Here is a 25219-nt window from a genome sequence, read left to right as displayed (position 1 = left end):
ATTATATAAAGGTTTATTCCCTATCCTGACTGCCACGTAGCCCTCTCCCTAGCCCATTGGTGAGGTACAGCCTTTGTGAGGTACAGCCTTTCCAAACCACCTACTGATCAGCCCCTGTTTACATCTACCATTCCTCACTATTCCTCTACCTCAGACCCTTATTTGTTTTCTACTAAATATGGTTAAGCACTGCCTCAGCACACACTCACATGTTCTTGCCAAAGCCACAGGCTCAGACTGACAGAAGCCTTCACCTGTTCTACCTGTTTTATGGATCTTCTTCGTGGTCTCTGTGCTTCACACTCATGGGATAGAGTGCCTGCGCCGATCCCTGAATCACTACCTAAAAAGCCCGGGATTTTTTCACGCTCGGCACCAACAGGCATGAGCGGGCATCCCAGTGTGCATGCTCGCTGGCGCCAGCGCGAGGATCCCACCAGTTCCTTTCTGACCACTGCACTGAGAGGATCTCCTTTCGTGTCCCTGGTCGGTAAAGTAATCTTAGGATTGCCTTTCTTGTTGTATATAGCCCGTTTGTTATTTTCTTAGTGTAGTTAGTTAGTTGTTAGATAGTGTTGTTTAAAAAAAAAGTTGTTGGACTTGTCCTTCGGGGCCCAATTTCCCCCCGGTTTTTCCCCTCAGAGACTTTCCTGGGTAGGTTTTTTCCTTGGTGTCTATGGAAAGACGTTGGGGTTTTTTTAAAAGGTGCCGCTCCTGTGGGAAGAAGATTCTCCCCCCCCCAACGGCCATTCCCTCTGTCTTCTCTGTTTGGGCGAGGGACATCGCGTTGATTCTTGCTCGCACTGCCTGAGTTTTTCTAAACAAACTTGCAAGAATCGAGCGGCGAGGCTTTCGGCCGCGTTGGTTGAGTCGGCACTTTGTCCTCAAAAGAGGGCATCAGGCCTGTCGGTACCGATGGGAGATACATCGCCGATCAGGACCGAAATGCCGGTCGAGCGCGGGTGTTCCACAAAGCGACCTTCTGAAGGGTCAGTGGATACCCCAGCTAAGAAGCATCGGGATGATTCGAGGACCCGATCATCCGCACCGAAGAAGGTGAAATCCAAAAAGAAGCGGAAGAAGAGATCGTCCCGCACTCCTTCCCCTTCTCACGATGCTTTGACATCGATGTCGACCACTCCACTGAGGAAGATCTTGGCATCCCCACATCGTAGCCCTTTGGTGTCGAGAGGCAGTACTTCGCAGCAGTTACATCTATCGGCATCGGAGCAAGAGATCAACCTTACTCAGCGCACCCACTCTTCAGGGTCAAGGCGTTGGAGTAAGAGTGATTCTGTCTCAGAGGTGGAGGTGTCGGCACCGACGGAGCTATCGGCACCGCTGGATCAGGCGAAGGGTCAGAGAGAGCTGGAACCAACTACCGTAGCTCGTCGCTTCCCACCGCTTCCACCGTGGGAGCAGCACCCGTGGCCTCCCTACGCCTATCCATACCCGCCGTACCAATGGTGCCCCCCTCGTGAGTTTGCAGATTGTGACCAGCAATCCAAGGCATCCCATATGTCGAGGCTTTCTCAGCACTCTAGGCGGCGTCCCTCGGCATCGATGTCCATTCTGCCCGAAAGACACGGCGTGGTGGTGGAGGAAGTCCAACCTAGTCGGTGTTGATCTGGTCACCCGTCAGAAAGTCAATGCCGGTGCTCTTGGAACATTCCTTCAGGAGAGACTCTTCATCGTCGGACTCCGAGGTCGGTACCGATGATACAGACAGGGCTTTGGAACCCTCGCCAGTGTCTCATACTGCTGAGGATCTTCCTATTTCACCATCGGAGGATCTGAAGTTGTATGGGGACCTGGTGAAGAAGTTGTGACACAACCACAACCTGTTGTAGACGACATCATGCAGCGGGATACGTCTACAGCGGTTGCTCTGCCTGTTACAAAGGTCATGTTACAGGCAGTGAAGAAGCCCTGGGCGAAGCCTGCTTCTACACCTGTGTCATCAAGAAGGTTGGACCATATGTACCGTGTCCAAGAGGTTGGTACTGAATTTCTCTTCACGCATCCAAAGCCCAATTTGGTGGTCGTTTCTTCCTTGTCAAAGGCCTGCAAGACGCACTCCTCTCCACCAGACATGGAGGGAAAGAAGCTGGACAAGTTTTACTCTGCTGGAGTGCTGGTAAAGGTATCTAACTATGCTGCGTGCATGGGTAGATACCAATACTCAGTGTGGGAACAACTCACCCCCCCTCCTGTCTTCCCTGAGTGAGGAGAAGAGGTCTGCTGCAAAGAAGTTGCAGAGGGAAGGCTTTGCTGTAGCCAAGCAACAACTGGCTGCAGCAAAGCATATGGTAGATGTCTCAGCGAAAACCATCACGCCTGCTGTCTGCCTTCACCGCCACTCCTGGCTCAGGTTAACGGCTGTCCAGCAAGACACCAGGGCCTTTGTTGAAGAGCTGCCCTTCGAGGGCGAAGGCCTCTTCAGCTCGACCACTGACAATGCTTTCTAGGAAATGGATAAAAGCATAAAAACTTCCAGGAAACTGGGTGTCCCGGCGTCTTCCAGAGCTACAAAACCAAAACAGTGGCGCAAACCTTGGTCCAAGAAACCATATCAAAAGTTCTCCCCGGTACAGCAGTGGAGACCTCGCTCTGCCCAACCTGAGAGTAGGTCCCCATACAGGGGGAACAACAGAAACCGCTACGCTTCAGCAAAGACCACCGACAAGTCCAAGGGCACTCGCCCTCAAAATCAGGGCCTTTGACTTTCTGATAGCACGCGTCACCGTCCCCACTTCTTCTTCATCTATCCACCTCCGCCCATTCCTGTTGACCTGGGAGTCCATCTCTATGGACTGGTGGGCGCTTTCCATCGTCGCGGAAGGCTACAAAATAGACTTTGCTCAGATTCCAAACCAATCTGTGGTAATCACCACACCCCCTTCCCCACCTCTGCTGGCAGAGGTGAGCAACCTCCTGCAGAAACAAGCCATAGAACGTGTCCCGGTGGAGGCCAGGATGGGAGGCTTCTACTCTTGTTACTTCCTGGTTCCCAAGCGGGACGGGGGTCTGAGACCAATCATGGACCTTCGGAATCTGAACAAGTTTATTCTGTACCAGAAGTTCAAAATGTCCACTCTGCAAACAATTCTTCCCCTCATCAACCAAGGGGACTGGATGGCAACGCTGGACCTTAAGGATGCCTACTTTCACGTCAGCATCCATCCTGCGTTCCGACATTTCCTTCAGTTTGCAGTAGGTTCTCAGCACTTCCAGTTCAAAGCTCTTCCATTTGGCCTGTCCACTGTACCTCGGGTGTTCACGAAGATGATGAGCTTTGTGGCTGCTCACCTTCGGCTTCAAGGGATACTCGTCTTTCCATACATTGACGATTGGTTCCTTGTGGCGGAGTCGAAGGAGAGTTTGTCAGACCATATTGTCACCACTCTTCGTCTTCTTCATACCTTGGGTCTGCAGGTCAATTTGGAGAAATCACACCTTACTCCAGCACAGAAAGTTCAGTTCATAGGGGCTTTGCTGGATACGAACCTTCATCACGCCTTTCTGCCTCAGCAGAGAGCGATGGACATTATCAACCTTGTCGAACCTCTGCAGAGTCGAATGTTGGGCAGGGCGCAGCAGCTGCAGCGGATGCTGGGGCTGATGGCGGCGACTACAAGCGTGCTGCTCTTTGCGAAGCTGAGGATGAGAGGCCTACAACTTTGGCTTCTTTGTCAGTTTCGACCGTTAAGGGAGGTTTGTAATTCTACCTGTGACACTTGTAAGCCGAAATGCCCTCAAAACGAGGTTGGGGAATTAGTTAGGTGGGCACCTGGCTCACTAGGAATCTTTTTACCAATATATACCAGGCTCAACCATCCAGAGGGTGATGCTCAATAAAAGGATTCTAATTTAATAAAACCAATTACAATTTATTGAGAAAAATATAGTCTTCCATACAAGATAAAAACACATATACAATCACACATTCACACAGTCCTAGGAAATATAGATAGATGGATAGGGGAACATATAAGGGTAGACACACAGGGTAATATTTACCATCGTAGTCTTCGAGGAAGGCTCCAATGGCGACATAAGAGGACAGGGGAAATGGACCCAAAACTGTGGCCAGAATTGGGGATGGATCTAGACAGCGGAACTGGGATACTGTTAGATGCACACCTGTGGGTAGCTAGTCCACAGGTTATAAGGACTCACCTGAGCCGTTAGGGGATGGGAGGCAACGGGGAGGAGAAAGGGGAGGCTCTGTGATGACCATGAAGGCTGGACATTAGCAGAGCCAATGACGAGTCCCTTGGTGACACCTAATTGGGTGTCTGCTTTGACCAATGAACTTCACCTTAGTCCTGGGCAACCTGGAAACCTCCAGGTTGCAACATGGCCTGAGGCGGCTCCAAGGTGTTAGACTGGGGTAAGAATGGGAATGGCTGGATAATTAAGATTAAGTGGGCTTATCTGGGAAGGTGACAATAGGGAATCAAATATTGACCTAGGTATCCCCGGTGTAGACAAAAGACTTGGTTGAGACAGGAGATGTTCTTCCTCTTTTCCCATCATCTTCTGGGCAGGGGCCTTTGTCTAGGGCTTTGCCAGACAATCAGGAACATCAGTTGAGCTGTTAATCCATTCATGGGGCAGATGGGTTGCTTGCGGGCCAAGGGTGACACGGTGTGTACGTGAGCTTCCCACTAAGAAGGAATGGAGTCCAGCCTGGCAGGGTATGCTTGGATAAGCTTATGCAAAAGCTGAAGCAGATGCTGGAGATGGAATCAGGAAAGCAAGATGGATTCTGGTGGTGTTAGCCCTTGATTCATGGAAACAGGCTGGAAACTGTTTGCTTGTACAGTTCATGGTGGCATGGCTTCCTTTACTGCAGCGGCTAAGACTGGGCACACAAGGAGCAGAATGCTGCTGCAAAGCTGAGGCTTATAGTATCCACATAAGCCTTAGAAACTGTAAGCAAAGTCCACTTCTTAGAGCAGATGTGTGAGAGTCAATACTCCAGGCACCCTGGCAACCATACTGGTGATCACGATGTCCATATGTATGAAAAGTAGGGGGCTTTCCTTACACACTTCAAACACTGCAGTGGTGGAAATCAAAGGACATTTGTCAGGGAGCTCCCTTCTACCTACCTGTACCAACAGTGACGATCACAACAGATGCGTCTTTATGTGGTTGGGGGGCCCACATGGACGATCTGTGTGTGGGGGGCTCGTGGCCTTTGAAATTGGCTCACTGCCATATAAATTACCTGGAACTTCTAGCAGTTCATTTTGCTCTTCGATCCTTCCGGCCCATAGTGGCAGGGAAGGTTGTTGCCTTGTGTTACATCAACAGACAGGGAGGGACAATTTCTTGACGGCTCTGTGCGCTGGCACTGGAACTGTGGTCAGAGTGCCTGGATCATGACATCTTTGTGAAGGCTGCGCACTTCCCAGGGGTGCTCAATCTGCAAGCAGACTCCCTCAGCAGGGGTGCAGCCTCCCCACACGAGTGGGAGATACAGTGGCGCTTCCTTCAACCAGTGTTTCAGCTCTGGGAGTATCCTCAGGTGGATGTGTTTGCCACAGCCGAAAATCAGAAGTGTCCTCTGTTTTGCTCCAGAGGGGGCTCGGATCCAGAGTCGTTGGGAGACGGTCTTCTGCTCCCGTGGGAAGGTCGGTTCCTATATCTGTTCCCACCTCTGCCACTATTGACAAGGGTGGTCAACAAGATCGCAAGGGAGAGACCATGCTGCATCCTGTTGACTCCGTGGTGGACTCGGCAGAACTGGTTCCCGATCTTGCTCCGACTGGCGAGGGGGGTCTTCTACCAGTTTCCGATGGAACCGGACCTTCTGTCAGCTCAGGACTGTCATGTATTCCATCACAACGTGCCCCACATGAAGCTGACAGCGTGGTTCATCAACCCTGTGAGTTCTCCAGCAAAGTCCAGCATGTTTTCCTGAATAGCAGGAAGCTGTCTACCCGCGTTTCCTATGATAGGAAGTGGCGGAAGTTTCTTCCGTTTTTAGTTGACCCTACAGTTTCACCCCAGAGGGTGGGACTGCCGGTGATTTTTGAGTTTTTGTTATCTCTGGTGGATGCTGGCCTTGTTTTTTCTTCCATTAAAGTTTATCTGGCAACAATATCTGCGTTCCATGAACCAGTCGAGGGATATTCCGTTTTGGCACACCCTCATTCTAAGAGGTTTTTGAAGGGTTTGCTTAGGCTTGATCCTCCATTGAGATCACCCCCACAATTGTGGGATTTAACTCTATTGTTGGACAGGCTGACTCAGCATCCTTTGAGCCAATGGCCACATGTTCATTACAGCTTCTATCTTGGAAGACTGCTTTTTTGGTAGCCATCACATTAGCACGCCATGCAGGGGAGCTCACGGCTATTCATTGTGACTACCCATATCTAGTTTTTCAGAAGTCTGGAGTGTTGTTAGCTCCTGATATTTCTTTTCTCCCCAAGGTGGTTTCTAAGCTTCACCTTAATCTAGAAGTTTGGTTGCCCACATTTTATCCTACACCTTCCTTGGAGGAAGGAACGTAGGTTGCATGCTCTAGATGTAAAGCGTGCTTTATTGTTTTGAGTTGCTCCAAGAGTTTTCATAAGGAACAGCATCTTTTTGTTTCTTATGCTGCTCCTAAGAGTTTCCAGAATTTCGTCTCACCGGCTGTCAAAATGGCTCTCTGATACTATTAAACTGTGTTATTTGTTGGCAAAGAAGCCATTGCCTGGGCCTATTCGCGGACACTCTACAAGAGCGATGGCGATGTCGGTGGCGTTCCTGAAAGGCGTTTCTCTGACGGACATTTGCAAGGCTGCCACCTGGTCCTCTCCATATGCCTTTATAAAGCACTACGCGTTGGATGTGCATGCTTAGCAGAGGACTCGTCTGGGAGCTGCGGTGCTGCAAGCTGTTTCTTCTGGTTGACCGTCTTCCCGCCTTCAGATATGTCTTGCTTGCTAATCTGCCATGAGTGTGAAGCACAGAGGCCACGAAGAAGATAGACAGGTTGCTTACCTGTAACTGTAGATCTTCGAGTGGTCATCTGTGCATTCACACTACCCGCCCTCCTTTCCCACTGCTGACGGTCTCCCTCCAGTAGGGGCTTCCAGTGGTCAGGAAGGAACTGGCGGGATCCTCGTGCTGGTGCCGGCGAGCATGCGCACTGGGAAGCCTGCGCATGCCCATTGGCGCCGAGCACGAAAAAATCCCGGGCTTTTTAGGTACCAATTTGGGGATCGGCGTAGGCACTCTATCCCATGAGTGTGAATGCACAGATGACCACTCGAAGATCTGCACTTACAGGTAAGCAACCTGTCTTTTCTTATTTCCTGTAGCTAGGTTACGGTTAGCAGTCTGCTAAGCTGATATCAGTGGGTCATCTCAATATGATTTCTTTTCTTTCTTCTCCTTCACCTGGGAGACTTATCTGTCCCCTTCTGATGCCACCTTCCACCAGCAAGTAAAGACTTCATTTTGTTTGACATCCCTCAGTAATCTCTCCTCCTTACCCAAAATTTTATTGTTAATTTTATGGCTTTGTATGTATTTTAGCTCTGGTTTTAGTAGTTCAAATGATGTGGTTTTATTGGGGTTTAATGTTTTTTAAGATGTTACACTTTTGAGGGTGCAAAGGCAAGGTGTAAAATTTGTTAAATAAATATTAGATGTTTGCAGTTATGGCTAGCTTGGTGTCAGGGGTTGTGGCCTAATATGCAAATGAATTTCTGCTGTAAAAAAACCCTGTGCAAAACAATAGCGATGTTGGGGGAGTGGCCTAATATGTAAATGAGTTCCTACTGGACTTTTTCTACAAAAAATGCCCTGGATGTTTCACACATTCCTGATATACAATATGTGAAATATTTGTCACCTGGAAAATAGCAACAGTATAGCCCATCTATCCTGGTCTTTGTGTTATAAAAGACATCAGAGTCTGAAAATAAAGATTACTTCTCTGCATTAATATATCATGGTAACTTTTTGTGGTGAAATTCTTATGGTGCCATAGAGTTTTCCTCCCAAATTGCTAGAGCATCCACGGGAAACCATAGAGTTTTCCTGGAAGCTCTTAGAGTGGTCAGCGCGCAATGTTGTTGGTGCGATGATGTCACTTATTAGTGATGTCATCCCACTGGCAAAGTTGGGAGGGGATCCCCTTGCTGGCCCTCTGTGGACCGGCAGGTTGGGGACCCCCAAAGCAGGAGGACCCCCTCCTGCGAGCTTGGCAGCCCTGATCACATGCTATTTCATAGGGCATGAGTAAGCCCTATGGCTGTGCCAATGGCTGTGAGTTACAGGGAGTAGCGCTTCTTAAAGATACATGTTGCCCTGCTGCCACTGGCTAGAGGCTCTTGCCTTGTGCCTCCTTTAAAAAGGGGGGGGGGAATAAACCACGTCATTCATGTCATGAGTGTCTCTTCTGAAGAATGCAATGTTAATTTTGAATTCCATTGGGGGATCAAGAAACAAACCACCATTTGTTAAAGCACTCTAACTGAGACAGCACAACCAATTAGATTGAAGACTTCCTAAATTAGGCTTATTCTCAACATGAATACAGAAGCCAGCATTTTGAATCTATAAATATCTAATTTTTAAAACTAACTGTTCACTGAGCTAATGTTTCATCAGAAGTGGAAGTAAATTAAACACTTTCAATATTATTTTGCTCAGAATTTCAATATAATTTCTAAATTTGTAGGTAGGTATTGTTTAATTTTAAATATATATATTGCTAAGAGTCTTGTTGACAAGTTCAACTTTATGTTGGTGTATCTCATAATTCTACATAAAAGTAATGCTTACTAATCAAAGTCAGCCCTAAAGTATCTGTGGCATGATGGATTGATTTAAATCAAGATGATTTAAATCACCAATGACTTTTCATGGATTTTAATCAACACTTCTGTTTACACTTGAGTGGTTCTAAGGTTAGGTGCAATCCTATTGGTTGATAAACATTTAAAACATTTTTATTTACAACAAAATAGAGTCTCTTTTATAGATTTGCAAGATCTCTTAACACTTCTAAAAGCACATTTTAATGAAACCTGCAGTATTTTAAGGTTAAATTATACATATTAAAGAAATTCTATAGAATGAAAAATGATTCATTTACTTGCAGTGTCTAAAGATACTCAGAGTAGAAAAGGACAGTAGTTCTTTGGCTGGGACCTTTTTTGTCATGAACTGGACATGACTTATTTCATGATGCAGTGCTCACAGTTTGATACTCACTCTGAACCTTCATAGGTAGAAATGATAAAATATGACTATGAAATCACGCAGATAGTCTCAGTAGGTGATGATGACCCTGATAGTAGCATGGTAGTATTCCTTTCAGTCAGCTACTGAATCTCATTAACTGTGATGACTTTATCAATACCTTCCCACACCCCAGTACATGCCTGAACTTAATGCAACACACATGGTTGACCTTGGAAAAAGTAAGTTTACAAATAGTGACTGAAGCTTACCCATTCTATTGTGCTATATACAAGGTGATTAATAGGTGTTTCCGGGGTGTGTGTGTGTAGAAAAAGCCCAGCAGGAACTCATTTGCATATCAGGCCACATACCCTGGCATCGCCATTGTTTCACGTAGGGGGTTTTTTTTGTAGAAAAAGCCCAATAGGGACTCATTTGTATAGTAGTCCACACCCCCTGACACCATGCCAGCCAGAAACTGTGTTCCTTTGCGTTCCTGCTATAAAAAAGCCTTGGGTGTTTCTATATACTTCTCAAAACCACAGTTTACAAGTTTCAGGTTCCAGTCAGGGTCAATATGTAGCAATGGTTTTACATGTTTTAAACACAAAGTTTGGGCTGACCCTTATTTAAAAATGGAGTTTTGAAAATATGTAAAACTTTGGAATTTTAAATATATGTTTCTTACATATTTTGCAGGGAGTATTTATCTATTCTCCGGTCATTGTTAGTATGTCATGCATCACTGGGTGTGGTCAGTTAGGCTTTTTAGCTCACCATAGCCACCCCCACCTCCAGATTTGATGGGCACAATCACATGCACACATCTGTCCCCTGCATTCCACTTGTGCTTACCTCATGCTGCAACACCTATTGCACACAAAGAGACACTGAGAACCTCCTGGTGGCGAAGTCCTTGAGGTGCTTCTGTGGTTTGTTTCCTGCTGGGTGATCAGCCCAGGTGCACCATGAATGCACAGAAGCAGTGTGATTGCTCCAGTCTGCATGTATGCAGCCTGTGCCAGTGTTGCTGGGTGGGCAGGTGCTGTCTGATTGCCAAGGCACATCTCTAATGGTATTGGCCTTTGAACATATGAACATATGAAGCTGCCTTATACTGAATCAGACCCTTGGTCCATCAAAGTCAGTAATGTCTACTCAGACTGGCAGCGGTTCTCCAGGATCTCAAGCTGAGGTTTTTCACGCCTACTTGCCTGGATCCTTTTTAGTTGGAGATGCCGGGGATTGAACCTGGGACTTTCTGCTTACCAAGCAGATGCTCTACCACTGAGCCACCGTCCCTCCCCAAGAAAAGCCAAGAGCCTGCCACGGCAACCAACTTGTCTGATCCCACCCACTGTATGTAGTATTCTAGGTGACAGAGATGAACCAGAATAAGTCCACATGTAAATTAAATATCTGTATTCTCCTTAAACTAATTTCTGTAATTTTTAATTTTCTGACAATAGAAAGGAGTCACAATAAATGCCACATTATGAATTCATTTGAAATGCATTTTAAAACCTACCATGAGCCTTCAGGGTAGGCCAGAAAAGAAATGCCTGTGAATAACAAATAATATTGTAGATTGTGTGTTAAAGTAGTTAGCTGCTAAAACAATTTCTGTGTCTTGGGGCACAATTGCAGAAACTGTAACACGTAACAGACTTTTCACATAGATGATCCACAAGTCACTTGGCATGGAGGATGGGGCAAATCTACATGAGAAGTCAGTTACATACATTTTGACATCCATAAGGGTTCATTCTCCAAAAAGAAGTTTTGGTAACAACCATTCTGTTGATGTTCATTTTCAAATAAATGAGAAAAAAATTCTGCTCTTTTAGCGATACAATACTTTTTATTTTTACTCTGAAGTGAAATTTGCAATGTGAATTTGTTTGTAAATTTCAGTCATGAAAAGAGTCATATAGGAAATTGTTCCTGTTCCACCAAATTAGCTTCTTGGATATCTTTTTAATTAGAGGCTATAACTCAGATTCTTGGTATTTTAGGAAGATGCACAGTACAAATTACAATACAGATATTTTCCAGTCAGAACTGAGTTCAAAGAAAGCTCTTATACAGATGAGCTTGCTAACAGATAGCATGTCATATGATAATGAGACTGTGTTTCTTCAGTAATTTCACATTTGTAAACCGCACTGCTGGAAAAGTAAGTGAAATGTTTATCTACTTACTCTGTTTTTACTCTGACAGACCTCTGTTAAAGACTAGGATGTTCAACAGACACAAAGCAAATGTATATAAAAGGAAACTAAACTCTAAACCAGTTATACAACACCTTCAAATTCAATATATTACACTTGTTCAGAATGTTCATTTCCACATGAGAATTCTTTTTAATGGAGAAGACTTCAATTTATGTTTAAGAAGAAATAAACTGTAGTACTTTGACAGCCGTTCACACTTAATTCTTTGCGTTAAACCAACAGCATTCTTTTCCACAAACATCCATTGTTAGGACAATGCTCTCAGACAGAATTTATGAGAAATGGAATTATGTTACCAAGGAGATAGCATTTACTATAATGAAGAGTAGATCCTAGAAAATGGCCCCTTTTACAGCAGCTCAGAACAGAGCCACAAAAGCAATTGATTGGTCTTGGCATTTAGTCTTATATCAGCTGTGTCATCCATTGCTTCAGGAGTGAGAACACTAATCTAAAGTGACATTTCTGTTCTGGCGGGCTTTTCTGCCCTGATGAAAGCAATTACTTCATCCTTAAATGATAATTTGCAGGAGTTTCAACCACTTTAATTGATAACTTTTTGTTCTGAGAAGTTCCATTGTGAAGTGATTAGCTGATTTTGTACATAGAAATATAAGGTGTGAAATGTACATGGTGCTCTGAAGTGAAAGTGCTATTTACTAGATGTTTTTGCTATTTTATAAAGCTCTAACATGTAACAGATAGAAATCTTCGTAGAATTTGGTTCCTTGTTAAGTTAAGGCACTGCTGTTCCAATTCATTTAATTGATGTTTGACCCAAAGGCTGCAAAATGGTGTTTTAAAAGCTCAGACTGCTATCCCTAAACATTTGCCATGGCGCTTTTCAGCCAGGGAGACTCCATTGTTTGCTTGTTACAGCCATATGATTACTACCCAGATTGTTATTCATATAATCTCCAAAGATTGCAGAATTTCATTACTTTGTGTGTTTTTGTATATGTGTATTTATACACATTTTCTTTTTTTTCTGTAAAGCTAAGAGAACATTTCAGTAGCATTCAGTTCTATATTTTCTGGTCCAGAACAGAAAAAATTGGTCATTTTCTGTGTTAAATGAGAAATATAAAGCAAAAAATGAAGGTCAAACTGATTTAGCACATCAAACAGTCTTTGTCAGCCAAGCTTAATATATCCTGAGTTTGTGGAACAAATGAAATTTTGCTGCTGTGTTACACTTTGCTTCCAAACAACCATTACAACTGGTTTTATATATTGTGTGAGCATCAGACCATCAAACAGTGCATCTTTACTGACGTGTTGCTGCAGTGATGATCTACAGCGGCAATCTGCCATTTATATAAGGGCAAAATGTGCATCTATATTTAGTTGTGAAATTGGCCTATTATACTCTTGATGTTTACAGAGGCTAACATAAATTAATGATGACAGCTATGAGCAGTGCATTAGTTAAGCAGCAGAGTTCTTACCTTGAACTTGAAGGTTCCCGTTTTAACTTCCAGCCTATATGCCAGGCAGCTTTCTTCACACATTAAAGGAAAGCTTCTGAAACCACTACTTTTTCTTGGGCAGGATTAAAGAACTTCGTTTTGTGGTTTCTGCCACTCTAGATAATAACAGATAATAGATTTGTTTACAGATATTTTCTTAAATTTCCTAAATGTATTGATGCAGAGGGCCTAATCTGATCAGTTCTGAACTTCATCCAATAAGTATTTCCCTCTGACAACGCTGGCAAAACAGAGTAGTTTCACTAGTTTTTACTGCCTAAAGAAAAAAACAACAACCAGCAAGCATTTTCATGCATTTCATGTCAGAACCAGTGTTGATACTGTAGTAACCATAGAATCTACTGTTAACTATGACTAGAGATCTGACAAGTATGCAGGTGTTCAAAGGTTTGGGAGTTAAAATGATGGAAGTCTTTGATGAAATTTTAATGGTTGAATTTTTAATACAGGTTGACCTTCTTCTTTGAGTCTGCATTCCAGATTAACTGATAAATAGTAGAACTGTGCAGTGCTAGATTCTCCTAAGCAAACAAATGTGGAAAATCTATAGCATCTGCCTGGCTGGCTTCTCCTCAGATCTTGATAGTTGCTTTTTAAACAGAGAATTATGAATAGCTATTAACCTTATTCCTTTTCAGGGGAAAGAGGTTATTTTTCCATTTTTTAAAAAATCACTTGTATTAAACAGAGCTTTGTTTTAATAGGTTTTAAACTTTTGAGCTCAGATACCACCTGCGTAAAAAGCCTAGGTGGATTGTGAAATATCTTTCCTTTAGGGTTGCTAGGGGTAGAGCGTTGAAACTTTTTCATTCCAAATGAATAATAAAAATACAGCAGTGCAGTTTCCTCCTCTTATTTGTATTTTTGTTCCATAGCAGCTGCACTTCCATTAAATGAAAGTGAACATACACACACACAAAGTGGCCAAAATAAACATTTGCATGCCCACACTTTTGTGATCTCTCTGGAGCAATGATATAGATATCTTTACTCACCGGAGTTGCTGAATATAACAATCTGTTATATTTCAGCCAATTTAAGAAGACGTCTAGGGGTGGAGTTTTTCTCTATCCCATAATAGGTTCTAGTTAAGTCTTTACTGTCCCTTTTACTATACCAGCTGCTTCTGAAAGGAATGCAAAATGAACAGAGGGACTGGGCTCTCTCTCTCCTCTTGTCTCTCTCTCTCTCACACACACACAAACACACATGGCTCTGCCTGCTCACCCTGCCCCCAGCTTCAGTCTTGCTGAGATTTAAAGGCACACATACACATCTTCCAAAATACAAGAAGAAGACGATATTGGATTTATATCCCTCCCTCCACTCTGAAGAGTCTCAGAGCGGCTCACAATCTCCTTTACCTTCCTCCCCCACAACAGACACCCTATGAGGTGGGTGGGGCTGGAGAGGGCTCTCATAGCAGCTGCCCTTTTAAGGACAACCTCTGTCAGAGCTATGGCTGACCCAAGGCCATGCTAGCAGGTGCAAGTGGAGGAGTGGGGAATCAAACCCAGTTCTCCCAGATAAGAGTCTGCACACTTAACCACTACACCAAACTGGCTCTCCAAGGAGTTTGCAAGCTTCTAACCCTGCCTGAGATCTAAAGGCACATCATGGCTGTTGGGGTGGGGCTTCCCCTGCCAGCCAGCTGGTTGGTGGGTGGGTGGGAGGAGCCTGCAAAACTAGAGGATCTCCTGCCCAGACATGGGGACTGGCAAGCCTACTTTCCTTGGAGGAAATTCAGAAGAGTAACCATGATAGTCTTTTGTAGTAAAAATGACAGAGTAGCTAAATATTGGTTTATTTTCATTTTCTGCCTGACAGAACTAGTTATAACCTACCTATGCAGCACACATATTCCACCCAGAATCAACTGCTATTGTGATCACACATGCTAAATAATGCAGTTTCAATCCAATCTCTGTGCACTTCCCAAATGGATTTCACTGTGTGAACTGGCAAAATCCAGTTGGAAAGTGTGTTGAAAGTGGATTGAAGCTGCATTATTTAGCATGTGTGACCGCAGCCTAGTATTACTTTACTTTTGCCATAGTTTGTATTTTGGCTTGCAAGGAAGTCACAGCCATCCGAAAGATCAACCAAGGTGTTACGCTCAGTCCAGGGTAGTCCTAACAGAATTTGAACCTGCTTATCTATCTCAGTGATGGCAACTTTTTATTCATCTTTCTCTCCATCCTTTAACCTAGTTTGCTCTTGAGATATTTCCACAAACAGGAAAGTCATAAAGTCAGTTATCCTGATCTAGCAACTTGAGTCTGCTTGAGGGAATTAGACCACTTAGACATAGCAGGTCACTGCTCCTTTCCCAGCTGCCTTTAGGTGAATACACAACAACACAGAAAATAAAATTCAGGGCTGGTAAGTGCAAGGTGATGCCCGTTCAAAGAAAATATCCCTTCTCATCAGTGCATCTCATAAAAGATATCGCAGAAGAGGGCAATTAAGACATTTGACCATTTTCCTTTGAGTCCACTAGAATTAGTGGCTTTCAAGAGGATTAAACTCATAAAATGATAGGTCTAGGTCCATCAGTGGCTACTAGCCATAGTGACTACTGCCACATCCAGAGGCAGTAAACTACTGAATACAAATTCTAGGAGGCAACATCAGTGGAAGACCTTGGTCTGTATGTCCTGTTCTTTGCCTTACAGTGCAATTGTTTGGTCACTGCTAGCCTTCAGATGGGGCCTGGAGATTTCCTTCTTTTACAACTGATTTCCAGCTGGCAGAGATCAGCTCCCCTGGAGAAAATAGCTGCTTTGAAAGGTGGACTCTGTGGCATTGTACAGTGCTGAGGCCTCTCCCCTCCCCAAACTCCACACTCTTCTGGATACACACCCAAAGTCTCCAGGTATTTTCCAACACAGACCTGGCACCCCTGGCACTGCACAAAACAGAATGCTTGATTAATAGACCACTGGTCTGATCCAGCAGGGCTGTTCTTATGTAGGCATACTCCTACAAATGGATAGGTGTTTTCTAAGCTGAATATAATGCAAGTCCCTAGCACACACCTACTGATGTTGGTGGGTAACACATTTCAATCCATGCAAGTGCCCTCAGCAATATGGCTGTTCTTCAGATCCTATACTACCAATGTGAATATTCAGATATTGTGCAGGTGAAGCCTGCTTTTGGTAATCACTACAGCTCAAACAAATGTGGAAAATCTAATCTAATGTAATCTAATGGGCAAAAATGACAAATGTAAACTAATAAGGAATTATGTATATTAATTTTTACTATTAATGGTAAAATACTATAGCAGCATTGTAAATAATGATCATAAGGTTGGTCCACCTACCTGCTATCTGCATTCTTCAAAATTGCTCTTTAGGATAATTCAGGTAGATATTGGGAAGGTACACCAAGACAAGCAGCCATCACTAGTGCTGCCAAAGAAGCATATTGCAAAAGTGGTTGCAAAAGGCAGTGAAGGACCTGGAAATGGCCCTTCCATGCCAGGCCTAACATTACTTTCTCTGCTTTTTAGATCCCAGCTAATGCAAATGGGCGCTAGATTAATGTACATGCTGTGTCATTTCCACTGGCTTATCCCATTATATCATATTCTCAACAACCTTTCAGCCCCTAGGGCCTTATTTTATGGTTATAGCCCTCCAAACCGACCACTATTTATTGCAAGTACAGTGCTGTCACTTCAAAAGACTTTTGTTAGGATGTGTGTCACTTCACATTTAAAGAATCACTGAAGGAATTTTGAATTAAGATTTCAAGAGAATTAGAAGGAGAGTGCCAAATAAATATTAAAGAGAATATTTTAAAAATTGAATTCTTCTCTCAGTTGTGCAGCATATGAATAAAAATAATCATTGCACAATCTTTAGCATGTGTACCAATAAGAAACAACTTCTTGTCTTTTGTCATGTCTAAGAAAACCATAGCCGATAAAAAGAGCATAAATAGCCTTACTACTGATTAACATAGCAAATGATAACAATATAATCATCATGATGCATACCTAACAATATCAGTGGGCTCAGTGGTCCCTCTTACCACCTGTGCTAGGCAGCAGTAATTTGTGGGCCATGCCCTCAGGGGCAAATGTTGGACAGGTATACTGAAGGTAGATAATGGCCTTCTGTGTAGCACTTGCTACAGCTTAATCACTTTAGGAGATGCCTGGATTGTGACCTATGTTAACTTTTCAAAACATTGATTTGAAGTTGTCACTCCGTAATAGAGGGAAAAAAGTTTCATGTTTTGCCTTATGCATTTTTAATTGATAGTTTCCTGCCTAGGATAGTTGTGTCTTTAAACTAGTATAATAAATACATATCCATAATACACACCCTTAACATAAAACACAGGACAAAGAAGACTGATCCTAAATAGAATTAATCCTTCTAAACCCATTGAAGTAAAGAGCCTCAGAAGAGTAATTTTGTTTAGGATTTTACTTGAAAGAGGAGAGTCTAAGGGCTGCTTGAAGAACCAGAGGGCTGAGTTTCTGAACATCAGCTACTCAGTTGAGAATAATTTGAATACTTTATTTTTCTGTCTCCTTTCTTGCCTACCTGCAAAAGAAATAGAGAGTTACTGTGGGCCAGGAACAGAATATTGGGTTTTAAACCTTGGTTCAAACTAGGGTTGCCAATCCTCAGTTGGGAGCAGGAGGATCCCTCAGTTTGAAGCCCCCCCCCCTGCTTCAGTGTCATCAGAAAGCAGGAGGGAATGTCTGCTGGGAACTCCATTATACTCTGTGGAGACTGATTCCCATAGGGCATAATGGAAAGTTGATCAGTGAGTATCTGGGTTTCTGGAGATGCTGTTTTGTTTTTTTAAGTAGAAGCAATACATTTTGAGATAGCATCCAGTGCCTCTCCTCAAAACACCCCCCAAGTTCCAAAAAGTTTGGACTAGGGAGTCCAATTTTATGAGCCCCAAAAGAAGATGCCCCTATTCTTCATTATTTCCAAATGGAGGGAAGGCATTTAAAAGTCATACAATCCCTTTAAATGTGATTGCTAGAGCTCCTGGCTCCACCTCCAAAGTTCCCAGATATTTCTTGAGTCAGACCTGGCAACCCTAGTTTCAAACCCAGAATACTTATTTAGTCTTATTATTTAGTTAGTTCGTTTTTTAAAGAAGTCACTGAACCAAAGATCCTTATCTAGAACTGGTGACAGTATTTTCTTTCTCTCTCTATATGATTAAGTTGAAGATCCATGGATCTGGTCCAGCATGGTAGACAGCTAGTATGATGTAGTGGCTAGAGTGTCAAATCAGAATTTGGGAGACCCAGGTTCAAATCTCCACTCTGCCATAGAAGCTCACTGGTTGACCTTGTGCCAGTTACATTCTCTCAATTTAACCTACCTCAAAAGATTGTTGTAAGCATAAAATGGAGGAAAGGAGAATGGTGTAAACTAGTGTAAGTTTCTTTGTATCTCCATTGGGGAGAAAAGCCAGGTATAAATGAAATAAGTAAGTAAAGAAATACCACATATTTCCATACAAACTAAACGGGATAAAGATGAAGTTCCTCATCAAAGGCTCTTAAGTAAGCTCAAGAGTCATGGGGTAAAAGGACAAGTCCTCTTGTGGATCAAAAATTGGCTATTTAATAGGAACGGAGAGTGAGTATAAACGGGCAATTTTTGCAGTGGAGGGTGGTAAGCAGTGGGGTACTGCTGGGCTCAGTACTGGGTCCAATGCTTTTTAACTTGTTCATTAATGATTTGGAGTTGGAAGTAAGCAGTGAAGTGGCTAAGTTTGCGGATGACACTAAATTGTCCAGAGTGGATTGTGAGGCACTCCAAAGGGATCTGTAGAAGTAGGAAACCAGCCTGGGAGGCAGTGAGGCCCTTGGATGACCATGGGCTAAAAGGATTACTGAAGGAGGATAGGGAAATGGCTGAGAAGCTGAAAGAATTTTTTGCCTCCATCTTCACTGTGGAAGATGAGAGCTTTTTGCCCACCCCAGAACCACTAATTTTGGATGGGGTGTTGAAAGGGGGTGTTGAAAGACCTGAGTCACATTGAGGTGACAAAAGAGGAGGTCCTACAACTGATAGACAAATTAAAAACTAATAAGTCACCGGGTCCGGATGGCATACATCCGAGAGTTCTGAAAGAACTCAAAGTTGAACTTGTGGATTTTATAACAAAAATCTGTAATCTTTCATTGAAATCTGCCTCCGTTCCTGAGGACTGGAAGGTAGCAAATGTCACCCCCATCTTTAAAAAGGGTTCCAGAGGAGATCTGGGAAATTACAGGCCAGTCAGTCTGACTTCAATACCGGGAAAGTTGGTAGAAAGCATTATCAAGGATAGAATGAGTAAGCGCATTGATGAACATTGGTTATTGAGGAAGACTCAGCATGGGTTCTGTAAGGGAAGATCTTGCCTCACTAACCTGTTACATTTCTTTGAGGGGCTGAACAAATATGTGGACAAAGGAGACCCGATAGATGTTGTTTACCTTGACTTCCAGAAAGCTTTTGATAAAGTTCCTCATCAAAGGCTCCTTAGAAAGCTCGAGAGTCATGGAGTAAAAGGACAGGTCCTCTTGTGGATCAAAAACTGGCTGAGTAATAGGAAGCAGAGAGTGAGTATAAATGGGCAGTCTTCGCAGTGGAGGACGGTAAGCAGTGGGGTGCCGCAGGGCTCGGTACTGGGTCCCATGCTCTTTAACTTGTTCATAAATGATTTAGAGTTGGGAGTGAGCAGTGAAGTGGCCAAGTTTGTGGATGACACTAAATTGTTCAGGGTGGTGAGAACCAGAGAGGATTGTGAGCAACTCCAAAGGGATCTGTTGAGGCTGGGTGAGTGGGCGTCAATGTGGCAGATGAAGTTCAATGTGGCCAAGTGCAAAGGAATGCACATTGGGGCAAAGAATCCCAGCTATAAATACAAGTTGATGGGGTGTGAATTGGCAGAGACTGACCAAGAGAGAGATCTTGGGGTCATGGTAGATAACTCACGGAAAATGTCAAGACAGTGTGCGTTTGCAATAAAAAAAGCCAATGTCATGCTGGGAATTATTAGGAAGGGAATTGAAAACAAATCAGCCAGTATCATAATGCCCCTGTATAAATCGATGGTGCGGTCTCATTTGGAGTACTGTGTGCAGTTCTGGTCGCCGCACCTCAAAAAGGATATTATAGCATTGGAGAAAGTCCAGAAAAGGGCAACTAGAATGGTTAAAGGGCTGGAACACTTTCCCTATGAAGAAAGGTTGAAACGCTTGGGACTCTTTAGCTTGGAGAAACGTCGACTGCAGGGTGACATGATAGAGGTTTACAAGACAATGCATGAGATGGAGAAAGTAGAGAAAGAAGTACTTTTCTCCCTTTCTCACAATACAAGAACTCGTGGACATTCGATGAAATTGCTGAGCAGACAGGTTAAAATGGATAAAAGGAAGTACTTCTTCACCCAAAGGGTGATTAACATGTGGAATTCACTGCCACAGGAGGTGGTGGCGGCCACAAGCATAGCCACCTTCAAGAGGGGTTTAGATAAAAATATGGAGCAGAGGTCCATCAGTGGCTATTAGCCACAATGTGTGTGTGTGTGTGTATGTGTGTGTGTGTATATATATATATATATATATATATATAAAAAAATTTTTGCCACTGTGTGACACAGAGTGTTAGACTGGATGGGCCATTGGCCTGATCTAACATGGCTTCTCTTATGTTCTTATGTGAAGGCTGGGCAAGTGGGCATCCATGTGGCGAATGAGGTTCAATCTGGCCGAATGCAAAGTAATGCACATTGGGGCCCAAAATCCTAACTATAAATACAAGTTGATGGGGTGTGAACTGGCGGAGACTGAGCAAGAGAGAGACTTGGGGTCATGGTAAATAACTCACTGAAAATGTCGAGACAGTGTGTGACTGCAATAAAAAAGGCCAACTCTATGCTGGGAATTATTAGGAAAGGAATTGAAAACAAATCAGCCAGTATCATAATGCCCCTGTATAAATCTATGGTATGGCCTCATTTGGAGTTCTTTGTTGTACTTAGTTTATTCACAGCCTAAGCCAGCATTTAAAACAGTACAATCATACAAAATTAAAATTGAATGTCCATAAAATTGTACATAAAAGGCATAAAATACTGTTGCAAGACTACAGATATAACAGAACATGGCAGTTACAGCAAACAGATTGGCAAAAGGTATTTAGCCATTTCTTGACTGAATTATTAGAGTTTTTCTTATTCTTGTGGCAAGCCAACCAAATTTTGTTAATTTGTATGTAACCTCAGGGTTCTTATCATCAAGAAGATTCTTAAGGAGTTGCTATTTTTGACTAGTGGTAAAAGGTATGGCCGTGAAAAATGGAAGTACTTTGTGATGATCATTATAAGCCTTACAGTCAAATATAAAATGGACTAAAGATTCAATATCTTCATTGCAGCAGGGACATAATCATTCTTTGAGTACTGTGTACAATTCTGGTCACTACACCTCAAAAAAGATATTATAGCATTGGGAAAAATCCAGAAAAGGGCAACTAGAATGATTAATAGGTTGGAACACTTTCCCTATGAAGAAAGGTTAAAACGCTTGAGGCTCTTTAGCTTGGAGAAACGTTGACTGAGGGGTGACATGATGGAGGTTTACAAGATTATGCATGGAATAGAAAAGGTAGAGAAAGAAGTACTTTTCTCACGAGAACTTGTGGACACTCAATGAAATTGCTGAGCAGTTGGGTTAGAATGGATAAAAGGAAGTACTTCTTCACCCAAAGGGTGATTAACATGTGGAATTCACTGCCACAGGAGGTGGTGGCAGCTACAAGCATAGACAACTTTGAACATATGAAGCTGCCTTATACTGAATCAGACCTTTGGTCCATCAAAGTCAGTATTGTCTTCTCAGACTGGCAGCGGCTCTCCAGGGTCTCAAGCTGAGGTTTTTCACACCTATTTGCCTGGACCCTTTTTTGGAGATGCCAGGGATTGAACCTGGGACCTTCTGCTTCCCAAGCAGATGCTCTACCACTGAGCCACCGTCCCTCCCCAAAGAGGGACTTTAAGAGGTGATTGGATAAACATACGGAGCAGAAGTCCATCAGTAGCTATTAGCCACAGCGTATTGATAGAACTCTCTGTCTGGGATGTTGATGCTCTGTATTTTTGGTGCTTGGTGGGGGCAACAGTCGGAGGGCTTCTTGTGTCCTGACCCCACTGATGGGCCTCCTGATGGCAACTGGGTTTTTTTGGCCACTGTTTGACAGTATTGGACAGGATGAGCCATTGGCCCGATCCTACATGGCTTCTTTTATGTTCTTATGTTCTCTTATGAAAAGATAGGGAGGGATTGTGGTAGGGCAGGTAGTTTGGGCTGTATAGGCTGTGGTGGAAATTATGAGAGAGATTGGAGGATGACAGCTATGTGAGAAAGTTTGGATAGGTAGAGAATACTTTTTATTCTAGCTGTTGTCTTAATAAAATGTAGTGAGCAGATTTGTTGTGAAAGAAAAGTTTAGTAAGATACATGGAAATATATTGGGAGGACAGAGTGTTGAAAAATAAAGTTCTAGCCTAACATATGGTCCATAATATTGAACTAGCAAAATCACCATAGACTTCCTTATATCTTTGCTGCAAGGATGAAAGGAGAAAAAGACTGTGAAGTCATTTGTACAGCTATAGTCCAAAGTAAATGAAAAATAATAATAATAATAATTAGTGAGTAAAATTACATTTTATACCATACAGCAAATGCCTCTTTATTAAGATAATACCCATCTGTCTTTTTGCAGTACGGTGTTCTTCAGTTTATTGTTTGACATTTGGACAAAGCAATTACAACAGAGTTTTTAAGATCTTAATGTATAATAATTTTTTTATATGTTGATTTTCTCTGGAAGGAATATGTTTTTGCAGATGTATAGAAATTGTGAATAAGAAAGATAAATAAGTCAAAACGTAGATACTGATGAATGTTCTGCTGTGTTGTTCTTTTTTCAGTTTACAAGCCTTGAGAAAGGAAAAGTCCCGAGATGCTGCTCGTTCTCGCCGAGGAAAGGAAAATTTTGAGTTCTATGAGCTGGCCAAATTGTTGCCACTCCCTGCAGCCATTACCAGCCAGCTTGACAAGGCATCCATCATTCGGCTAACAATTAGCTATTTGAAGATGAGGGACTTTGCTAATCAGGGGGATCCACCATGGAACTTGAGAATGGAAGGACCACCACCCAATACATCAGTGAAAGGTATGGGGTTGGTTGGTCATAGCGTGTGGAATGTGGCAGCCAATATTGATCTCTGAATTGAAATGTTTACCATCCTTTCTTTTTTCCCTGCATATCAAATCCTTTAAAGGGATACAAATGTGGAAATCTGAGGTCTGCATGAGAAAGACACCATGTGAAGGTGAAATAAACCTCTTATTCTTTTTATATATTATTTTAAAACAAACATCTCAGCACAATTATTGTCCTGAGAAAATGAACATAAATATGTATTTATAATGGCATAGGTCACAATTTAAAACAGAGTTAATGGCCCTTAAGCCCATTAATATTAATGGATTTTTGCAAGCTTAATTCTGTATTAGATTGTAGCCATAGAGTTTTGTTGTTTGTTAAACAGAAAATGCTCCCCTGGCTGGAGAAGTGTAACATTTCTTAGTGAGAAGATGAGAATTATGTTTATTAACTTGTTCAGTATTATATATAGAGACTGAAATTAATGTTCACTCTTACATTTTGTGTTCATTGGCTTACATTTTAAGGAATTAAAATAAAAAATAGCTTAAATATAAGTTCTCTCAAACAGGCTATTAAAAAGCCTTGAAACTAAATGCTTCTATTTCTCCTAAGTTTGATTGAAACTCTAGGATGATCTAAAAGTATCCATTCTTCTTCTGTGAGCCACATTCTTCTCCCATAAGTGAAAAGATAACTTTTGAATCAGCTCATTATTTCACTGATGCTTCTTAAATCCAAACATTATTTATTGGATTTATAAACATCTACAAACCTAAAATATAGTTCACAACCATTTCACCATATTTGAACTAAAAGTTCACATTTGTGAATGGGCTTTGAACAAAATTATAAAAAATAAAGGACCCATATCTGAGTCCCATACAGCAACTTGTCATTGACATTACTTGAAAGTATTTGTCCCAGCCAAGGAGTCCCTGTTCGCTGAGCATATGTATGAAATATATGCTGTTAGAAATGGCCCTTTTTACACTAGCTGTTTGATCCTTTCTTTGTGTGTATTCCAAAGCTACCTTCTGCATTACATACCGCCTTCAGTTATGTCTTGCCTCATGGTTTCTTCTACCTTCTACCTTTATTTTGTGCGAATATGTACCAACACCACTTTCACTGTACTGTTGCCCCATGGTTCTCAAAACCTGTTTTGGCCTGGAGCTTTCTCCAGATCTGGATCTAAGTCTTAATTGTAGAACTTTTCCTTTGGGTTTCTAAACTCCTCCCCAAACCTCCATAGTTTGCATTTAAATGTAAGATTGTTGTGTTAATTTACATCTCAGTGTGTGTTCCAAGGTGATCTAGCTTCTAATTTTAATTTGTATGGGCATCGCAGTTCAGCCATGGCATGGCCCTGTCTTCAACACGATGAGAGAATTTGTAGAGGTTTTCGATGAGTGAAAACAATTGTCACTTTTAAAGTGAGACAAAGTTTGTCTTGTTAAAAATATCAAGCTTAAGGGGAATATTGCAGAGGCACCACCATCTAGCACACAATCTGTGGAACCACAAAATGCTAGTTTTTGAAGAAAAATATAGCCCAGAACTGTGTTAAACAATGCAAATACAGAAGTAAAAATCTGCAGATAACACTTTCATTTGGAAAGGTGCAAAGCAAATTTTAAAAATCAGAATCAATTTAGGTGATGTGAATCTGTAGCAGGTGGATTCAGTGCTCGCAAAATCTGGATCAAACCTGATTGTAGAAAGAGCAAACAGGGATTCCCCCTGACCGTTCCTATCAGCAGTGGCAAATCTTCAACTTGCATTCTGCTACAAGACATTTTCAACTTGGGAATGTTTTAGTGTGATGGAGATTAAGACCAGCTGGGAACTGGGAAGATCATGAAAGGCTAACTGCACATACAGATTTCTTGACTCCAGTAAGTTTAATGGAAAGAGAAAAAGGTGCCCTGATTTTATCAATTAATTTCTGTTGTTAGTAGACATAAACTACACAACTCTGGTTACTTTCACATATAAGGGATATGAAACTTGAATATGAATATGCTTTTCAGTTGATGTGTGGTAACTTTTGACTTTGTACGTTAAAAATGGCCTAAGAGAAAATGTT

General features: G+C 42.5%; 1 protein-coding gene across 11 annotated transcripts in view; it reads left to right on the top strand.

Moving 5' to 3' along the window:
* Positions 1-25219, top strand: part of NPAS3 (neuronal PAS domain protein 3) — a 1210843-nt gene that overhangs the window by 367540 nt on the left and 818084 nt on the right. For 10 of the 11 annotated variants that reach the window (XM_060261386.1, XM_060261391.1, XM_060261385.1 and 7 more), the window contains 2 exons: positions 22892-23136; positions 23246-23296. In XM_060261386.1, the coding sequence (XP_060117369.1) occupies positions 22892-23136; positions 23246-23296 (296 nt within the window). The remainder of the gene's footprint in view (positions 1-22891; positions 23137-23245; positions 23297-25219) is intronic. The other variant, XM_060261392.1, reaches the window with a different exon arrangement.

The sequence above is a fragment of the Heteronotia binoei genome, chromosome 21 (assembly GCF_032191835.1).
Source record: "Heteronotia binoei isolate CCM8104 ecotype False Entrance Well chromosome 21, APGP_CSIRO_Hbin_v1, whole genome shotgun sequence".
NCBI classification, from domain to species: domain Eukaryota; kingdom Metazoa; phylum Chordata; class Lepidosauria; order Squamata; family Gekkonidae; genus Heteronotia; species Heteronotia binoei.
Note: the sequence above shows the minus strand (reverse complement) of the source record. Positions and strands in the feature narration are given on the sequence as shown.